We start from the raw sequence: 9,382 nt of genomic DNA on the forward strand, positions 1-9,382 counted from the left end.
AGAATCATTTTTAAAGAATTGTGGCAACCAAAATCCCCTTATGTGACTAGTCCAGACTTCTTTCTTAAGGATTACTTAAATTGTTTATAGGAGCAGTTCACACAACTTACAGAAATTAAAGACAAACATTACCAGTGCCATCCAGGAAGTAGATAAGAGTACAGCTAACAAAGAGTAGCCAAGAACATGGTCAAACATGTTGACAAGTGGATAGACATCATTTTTCAATACCTTCTGTAAATTGCCAATAAACTATTATTTATAGACTAAATTAAGTGATAGTACCTCTTTTTTTAAGTTGAACACCCTGTACAAATGGTTTACTATTTCTGAATTTTTCATGTTTTGTAACCATTGATGTAATAATTGCCAACCTCTACAGAGGTGCAATGTTTCTCATTCTTTCATCCAGAATTATCCTGGCTTTGAATTCCAGTCTGGTATGACATTTTTCATGCACTACAAAATTTCTATCCATATTCCCAGGCTTCAACCTGTATGGTTAAATAATCATTAAAAAAGGCGTAATATTTAAACTTAAAAAAAAATACTTCATAAAATAATTTGACAACCTGTTTGATTAATGCACATTTCAGTTAGTCAGTTAGTACACCTCACCTGTTTTACTGCTACTTTATGTATATTCATATATGATTGTTTATTTTATAAATTTATTCATCAAAATGTATCTTATCTTAAAATATTGAAAATGATTTATTGAACAGCAACATTTACAATTCAGGATTAATTAATATAATTGGCTTAAAAGGAAATTGAATCAACTTATATATACAGCTATTAAAAAATAAATTAATTCTGTAGAAATAAAATTCTCCAATTATCTTCTCATTATATATTTTTTTTTTTTTGTATTTCCTCATTGTTCCTGATTCTAATTCAATAAAGTGAAATTGGAATTTTTTCCTGGTATATTAAGAAAGTGGATGAAAACAGTTTGAAAATAACACCATTAAATGCTATTAAATAGTGGCTATTCAAGAATCATAATATAAAAAAAGTTATGGTTACATGCAATAGGTGATGAGTTTACCTGTTAAAAATAAAATAATAGGAATTTCCATTTTAGTTCTCTTTTCCTATTCAAACACTGACAATAGTAATGTCTCAGTAACGTAGAAAGTTACCTTTACCTTCCTAAGAATAAGGTAGATAATTTGAGATCAGGCTGAAATCATTTAGTTATATTTTAATCTTAATGACCATTCAAGCTTCTGACTGTCATTCTGTGTTTAAGTTGTGATTGACAATACTTTCTGACCTGGCAGTTCAGAGATTTAACACGCTGTAAGAATATTCGCTTTACAAACAAGAAACACAGCAGCCTATTATCTCAAATCAAAATGCTGTGCTATAAACTTATTTTTATGGTATGTCATAAGAATCAATCATATCAAGGTTAAACATTCCTGTATAAAAAAAAAAAAAAGTTATGGACTACTAATTTAACTAGAATACTTAAATCAATCGCCCAAAATAAGTATTTTACATGTACTTAATTAAAAAGGTGAAATTAATCCCAAATTCCAACTTCTTAATTCTTATATTAAAAAAAAAACCTATTTAGATTATAATTATACATTTATTCTATAAAGTGAATTAAGTGATTTTATTTATTTTATATTAAATACTGAAAAATAAGTGACATACCTGTGAGGTTTTTTAAATATTTTTTTGTAATTTTATATTAATTATTATTTAATTAATGTTATTATTAATTATATTATTATTTAATTGTATATTAAATTAATTATTTTAATTAATAAAATTTATATTGAAAATAATCAATATATAATATGTATATATAAATGAAAAATATATTTATGTATGTATTGCTTTAGGTAAACTTTCTGCAATATACCAGATCTTTATAGTAGTTTTAGTTTATTATTTATTTATTAAATTTTTAATTTTTTTTTAATTTAGAAACCATTGATGTATGGAATTGTTGCTGGAGGTTGGGCAATTAGTTTATATTTATTTCAAATTATATGGGAAAATTTAAGAACATTATTACAACTTTACAGAAAATATGTTCTCATTTATATTGCAATTTCTGCTGGCATTAGTTTTTTATTTTGCTATTGGTTTGGACCTGTTACTCATCCTCGCAGTAGAAACATTATCAAATGGATATTGCAGGTATTAATTATTTTTTAAAATTATTTTTATTTTTTTAATTAGAGAAATGAAACAGTTAGCCTTGTGCAGTATTTGTACCGTGGCCAGGGGAACCTTTATTTTCTGCTAAGCATCACAGAGCCTCAGAACAGAAAAAGATTTTGGAATAGTGTTATATTTAAAAGTGGCTACATGGAATGTCTGATGTATGATAAATGCAAGTAAATTAAGTATTAATACAAGTAAAGATTTTAGAAGTTATAAAAAGAAGAAAATAAATCTTGTTGCATCTCTGAAATGAAAAAGAAATTAACAGGGAGCAAGTTAGTAAATGATTACATTCTGCTACACAGTGGTGTACCAAATACATCAAGGGCCCAGGCATACAAGAAAAAAAGAATTGCTTTTCATAAACATTTTCAGAGTAAACCATAAGAGGAGTATAGAAAATATAAGGTCAAACATAATTGAGCAGGAGTGGTAATTGTTAGAGTTCATGAGGAATCTTGGGATTGGTATGTGAGCTGAGTAGACCAAGATTTATATGGAGGACAAAGTACGGCATATGAAGTTTTAAAATGTTTGATTAGAGATGAGAAAAATATGCTGAATTTTAATGCAATTTAGGAGGATGATTGGGTGAAACATTATAAGGAGTTATTGTGTTGCAATGAGTTCCAGGATGAAAATGATTTGGAAAATGTGTCTGTGTATGAAATTTTATATGAAGAGTTGAAAGAAGTCCTGTTTGCATTACGGAATAGGAAAGCGTTGGTCTATATAATCTGAATGGAAACTACTTTAAATATAGTGGACCTGATAATTATTTCAGGATTATCCTGTTTATTCCACGATAATTAACTGCAGATTGACTAAAATTAATGAGGCTATTTTGTTGGAAGAGCAGCAGGGATTTCAGAAAGGGTGGTCGTAAATTGATGTTGTCTATGCTTAAACAGATCATTGAAAAGAGGGGAATTAATTTGTGAAATGCATGTAGCTTTCCTCGATCTAGAAAAAGCATTTGATAGGGTAGACAGGAGTCTCCTTTGGAATATATTGGAGACAAGAGGTGGTATCCCTTCTCATCTACTGAGAGTCATTAAAAATCTGTATAAAAATATTATTATCTATATTGACACAGTTAGGAAATTACTTCCCAAAATTTTAATTTGTAGGGAATTAGACAAGATTGTAATAAGTTACTGACACTTTTTAATATATGTCGATGAAAAAGTGAGAAGTTGGAAACAATGTGTAGAATTCCAATCCAGGAATTCAGTTAAAAGTAATAGGTATATGAATATTTTAATGTGTGCTAAAGATCACATTATAATTCAATGTTCAGAAGATCAGCTAGAAATCTGACTAAAGCATACAATCTTAAATCTCATCTAATAAAACTAAAATTTTAGCTCATAGAGGAAAACTTGCACGTTTTAAGATTGATCTGGAGAGCAAAATTTTTGAACAAGTTAGTCACTTTAACTATTTGGGCTGTGAAATTACAATAGCCAGGGAACCTGATATAGAAAAGAAGTAAAATAAGTATCAAGACATTATGTTCATTGGTTATACAGTATTTTAAAAAGACTGAAGAGCGAACACAAGTACCTCTATATAATGTAATGGCACGTCCAGTTCTGTAATATGGAAGCGAGGCATGAGCAAGACTTAGTGAGATAAAAGTGGGGGAGATGAAATTTTTTAGAACAGTGAAGGGTGTAACCCATGGATCATTTTGTATTTTTTTTATTTTTGTTATATTTTTACATCTGCATACTTGACATCTTTACAGAGTACTGTTGACACAATGTCTCTGTACTCTGTTACTGTGTATTAAATAAATTTAGAAATAATACTAGTCTCCATTTAAGAGGAAAAAATATAGATGACGGTTTTTTTAAATAAAAAAGTAAATAAAAATCTCATTTTTATTTACAATTAATCCATTTGCTAGTAATGATTACTAGTATGCTGCTGCATACTGCTGGTTTGTCAAAAAAAGAAGTTAAATCAATTTTTTTTTATTTCTTTAATAGGATTCATTTCCAACTTAAAGAATGTCAGTTCTATGTAATATTTTGTAATTTCAGGTATATATTTGTGTGGCTTTTGATATAGTCCATGATTTTTTTGCAGCTGTATTTTTGTTTTAATATTTGATTCATTTTAATTACTATATGTGTTTAATTAACAAAGTTATTTACATTGTATTTAGTGAAATGTTACTGAAGTGTTTATAGCTAAAATTAAATTGCATTTTGTAGCCAAAAATTATCAAAAATAAACTTATTCGAAGAGGTTAATGTTATTATCACAGTGAATAATTGAGATATTAATTTAATCTCTGTAAAATGTTTATTATCCCAGCATTAAATACTTTCATTTGTGTTTGTGTGATTATACACTGATATGTTTTACATCTTTCATCTTGACCTTCTTATACTCACATCCTTTCATAAAATATGATGTGATTTGACGCGATATTAGGGTTCTATATTACATGATCTAATTATTTCTGTTTTAATTCTGCAGTGGTTGCCTTATTTGCATTTGTATGTTAAATGATATTTCACAATTTATGTATGTGTCAATAAGGAGATACTGCCTGTCAAAAGTATTTTTTTATGACTTCCAAAAAGTTTGACTGATAGTTTTTTATTCACTTTTTAACAAATTGATTGATTTCAGTGATGCTTCTTTTTTTGTTTGTAGTGGTTTCTTTATGGTTATATAGTATGTTTTCTGAATAAGTGGAAAGTTTAAATAAAAAAAATTACATGGTCTATATAGATGATTTAAAGATGTATCTCATTTTTTGTCATCATTGTATGGATTTGTACAAAGTAATGGCATAGCCTGAAGTTATTTTGTCATTCAAAGTATTTTCACATGAATTTCAAGAAAAATAATTGGAGGAATTTAGTTAAATTAAAAAAAAAATTATTTCCACATTGTACAGAGCTTTCGGTCTTGTATGATTGTACTTACATTGTTTCTCAGTATTATTGTTATTGATGCATTTCTTGTGAATGGCTTTTTTTCATACAGGCAGCTTTTTTCAGCAAATCCATTTTTTTTTTATAAAAACTGAATTACTGATAATAAAACAGATTACTAACAAATGTTCTGCAATAAAGAAAATAATATGTTTTATTTCATTAAATGTCAAGGTTGTAATGTCTTTGCCAAATTAATTTTCACTGTGATAATTTTTTCAGAAAATGTATCTTCTGGCAGTAGTTATTTTTGCTAAAATTGTGATTTTGCACTGATGTGTTTTTTGTGAATGTTTGTCAGTAATGACTTAGTAGTTCATCTTAATTTAAATAAACTGATCACTAGTGTTCTATAAGTGTTATAGTAAAAATAGTGCTTTTGTTAGAAGTTTCAACTAAAAAAAAAGGAAAACTCAACTCAGGAAATAACAGTTTGTATTGTAACCTTTTCACAGGAAATAGCACAAAACAAATTTAAGGAAATCGCTTATTTTTGGCACAGTTTCTCTAGGGCCTTCTGGTCCCTTCATTCATTGCCCTTTCCACTATTGTGAAATGTAAACTCACCAAAAGGGTAGACTATGAAAGAAATCATCTTATTTGTCAACACATACCTGCATGTTCACATAGATTTATGTAAGACTTTATATAATCATTAAAACTTTGTTTTAATTGTGATTTCTAAGTTGTTATTTTTAACTGTGTCTTCCACAGATTTATTCTGAATTTGTAATTCTAAACTAGTTGATATAATTAATTTACTTGGGTCATAGAGTGAATATTATCAACTTCTTCTGACATGGGACTTCTTTCAGAAGTTTTCTTTTTACAATGACACCCTTATTTTCTAATTGCTTTATCCAGTTGTAGATGCATAGTCCTGATGGTCATTTACTGTACTTAGTTCTGAAACTTGGCTGCATAGTATTAATGGAGTTAGTCTTAGCTAATTTGAAAAGCTTTTTCCACAGTTGTAGTAGCCATCTTCCCATTATGTGACAGTAATTCATCAACATTGATGTCAACATCACCAGTTGGACCAACTTGAAAAATTCCTTGTAAAACCATATTAGTTACTATCTTTACATATAAAAATTACATTTTTTTTTAAAAAACCATTTTTACTTCATCTGTAATCACTCTGCATTATAGAATATTTATTTCATGCAAAAGTTAAAAATTAATTAATTTTATTTAACTGTGCAATTAAGTTACCATAAATTTCATTATATATTTTGTTTTATAAAAATTGCACAGCAATTTTAAGTGTTATGATAGTTTTTGAAATGTGTGAAGATTTTCTCTGTTTTTTATTCATCATTTTTGGCTGAACATAAAGCCTCATCATTTATTATTTTTGTCTTCAGTCATTTGACTGGTTTGATGCAGCTCTCCAAGATTCCCTATCTATCTAGTGCCAGTCGTTTTATTTTGGTATACCCCCTACATCCTACATCCCTAACAATTTATTTTACATATTCCTAACGTTGCCTGTCTGCATAATTTTTCCCATCTACATGTCCCTCCAATATTAAAATGACTATTCTAGGATGCCTTAATATATGGCCTCTAAATCTGTCTCTACTTTTGACTATATTTTTCCAAATGCTTCTCCCTTCATCAATTTGCCGCAACATCTCTTCATTTGTCACTTTATCCACCCATCTGATTATTAACATTCTCCTACAGCACCACATTTCTAAAGCTTCTAATCTTTTCTTCTCAGGTACTCCAATTGTCAGAGTTTCACTTCCATATAAAGCTACGCTGCAAACATATACTTTCAAAAATATTTTCCTGATGTTTAAATTAATTTTTGATGTAAGCAAATTATATTTTTGACTGAAAGCTCGTTTTGGCTGTGCTATTTGGCATTTTATATCGCTCCTGCTTCATTTATCTTTAGTAATTCTACTAACCAAACAAAAAAATTCTTCTACTCTGTAATTTTTTCTCTTCCTATTTTTATATTCAGTGGTTTATTTACATTATTTCTACTACATTTCATTACTTTCATTCTTGTTTATTTTCATGCGGTAGTTATTTTATAGGACTTCATCCATATTTATAGGACAACATCATTAACTGCAAGCTCTATATAAAGATTAAAAAGTAATGGGGACAGGGAATATCCTTGTTGGCCTCCTTTTTTATTACGGATTTTTTCTTATCTTCTTAGATTATTACTGTTGCAGTTTGGTTCCTGTAAATGTTAGCAATTGTTCTTCTATCTCTATATTTGAACCCTAAACTTTATAAAATGCTGAACAATTTATTCCGGCCTACATTATCAAATGCCTTTTTTAAGTCTATAAATGCCAAGTGTGTTGGTTTGTTTTTCTTTAACCTTCCTTCTACTATTAATCTGAATGCTAAAATTGCCTCCCTTGTATCTATACTTTTCCTGAAACCAAATTCTTCTTTTTCTCCCTCAAATCAAACACTTCTTCCACTCTCCTCTCAATTTTTCTGTAGAGAATTCTAGTTAAGCTTTTTGATGCATGAGTAGTTTAGCTAATTGATCTGTATTCTTCACATTTATCTGCTCCTACTTTCTTTGATATCATGACAATAACACTCTTTTTGAAGTCTGATGGAAACTTCCCCTTTTTTGTAAATATTACACACCAGTTTGTTTATCTATCTACTGCTTCCTCACCGGCACTGCACAGTAATACTGCAGGTATCCCGTCTATCCCAGGAGCCTTCTATTCAAATCTTTTAATGCTCTCTTATATTCACATCTCAGTATTGTATCTCTCTTTTCATCCTCTTCAACCTTCTCTTCTTCCTCTATAACACCAGTTTCTAATTCATTTTCTCCCTGTAACTCTTCAATATATTCCACCCACCTATCAACCATTTCTTTTGTATTATAAATCAGTGTACCATCTTTGCTTAACACATTATTAGATTTTAATTTACTTACCACAAAAACAGTTTTGCAGTTGACGAGTTGATTTCTAAATCTTTGCTTAGCCGTGGCATAATCTATCTGATACCTTGCAGTAATACCTGGCTTTTAACATGTGTATATTCTTCTATATGATTTTTAAACTGGGTTTTGGCAATTACTAAACTATACTTCATGCAAAACTATATAAGTCGGTCCCCTCTTTCATTCCTTTTGCCCAGCCCTTATTCACCCACTATATTTCCTTCCTTGTCTTTTCCAGTGCTTGCATTCCAATCTCCAACTATTATTAAATTTTCATCCCCTTCATGTGTTTAATTGCTTCGTCAATTTCTTGTTATACACACTACCCCATCATCATCATGGGCACTTGTAGGCATGTAAACATTAACAATCATTGCTGGGTTAGGTTTTGATTTTATCCTTATTACATTATTCTATCAACATATATTTTGAAATACTCTACTCTCTTCCCTATCTTCTTGTTCATTATGAAACCTACTCCTGCCTGCCCTTTATTTGAAGCTGAGCTAATTATTCTAAAATCACCTGACCAAAAGTCATTTTCTACTACTTGTATATAAACCATAATTTGCCTTATTTACAGACAGAAGTATAGCCAAAATTAGATCAAAATAGAAAAACATTAGATAATAAATTAATTAGATATAAATTAAATCCAACAAGCCTGAAAATGTTGTATTGAATAAAGAATTTATTAATATGTTTAATGTGGATCTGATTATTTTATATGTATGCAAAAAATTTTTATTAAATAAAAGTGATAAAAATATTACATTGCTATGAGAATGTTTCATAGTAGATTTTTTAATTCTGTTGGTATTGTAGAACTATTCTGTTGTAAATCTCATTGGGTTAAGCTAAATTTATTTTCACATCACTGAAAAAGAAGAGTATGAATGTAAGGTAGTGTTGTTCATGACATTGATTTTGTATTTGGTTTCCTGTGTGCTTAATATGAAGGTTATCCATTAACACATTACAGATTTAAACTATACTTTAAAATTTGGATTGTTAATTTAATTGTGTTTTTATTGAGAAACTTGTTCACATTATTACTATACTTCTTACCTTAATTTTGTATTTAATGTTTTTCAGGCTGTAGGACTTGCTGGGGTATTATTTTGTAGCCACTTTCAAGAAGCGACTTTGGCAATTGATATGATTCTTATTGTTGCATATAATTTTCCAAGTTCTTGGTTCTCAGGTTTCAAAAGAGTCTAGTGAGTAAATCACTATTTTAATTGCTTTTTTCTTTTTAATTTTAACATGTTTTTTATGGGGGTTGTTATTTGTTGATCTTGCA

The 9,382-nt window shown here is 28.9% G+C and overlaps 1 protein-coding gene across 1 annotated transcript in view; it reads left to right on the forward strand.

The window, feature by feature from the left end:
- Nemp (Nuclear envelope integral membrane protein) overlaps positions 1 to 9,382 on the forward strand; it is a 42,039-nt gene that overhangs the window by 12,602 nt on the left and 20,055 nt on the right. The window contains exons 5-6 of the mRNA XM_075374693.1: positions 1,945 to 2,160; positions 9,175 to 9,299. Coding sequence (XP_075230808.1) covers positions 1,945 to 2,160; positions 9,175 to 9,299 — 341 coding nt within the window. The remainder of the gene's footprint in view (positions 1 to 1,944; positions 2,161 to 9,174; positions 9,300 to 9,382) is intronic.

Source organism: Lycorma delicatula, chromosome 9 (genome assembly GCF_047948215.1).
Source record: "Lycorma delicatula isolate Av1 chromosome 9, ASM4794821v1, whole genome shotgun sequence".
NCBI lineage: Eukaryota > Metazoa > Arthropoda > Insecta > Hemiptera > Fulgoridae > Lycorma > Lycorma delicatula.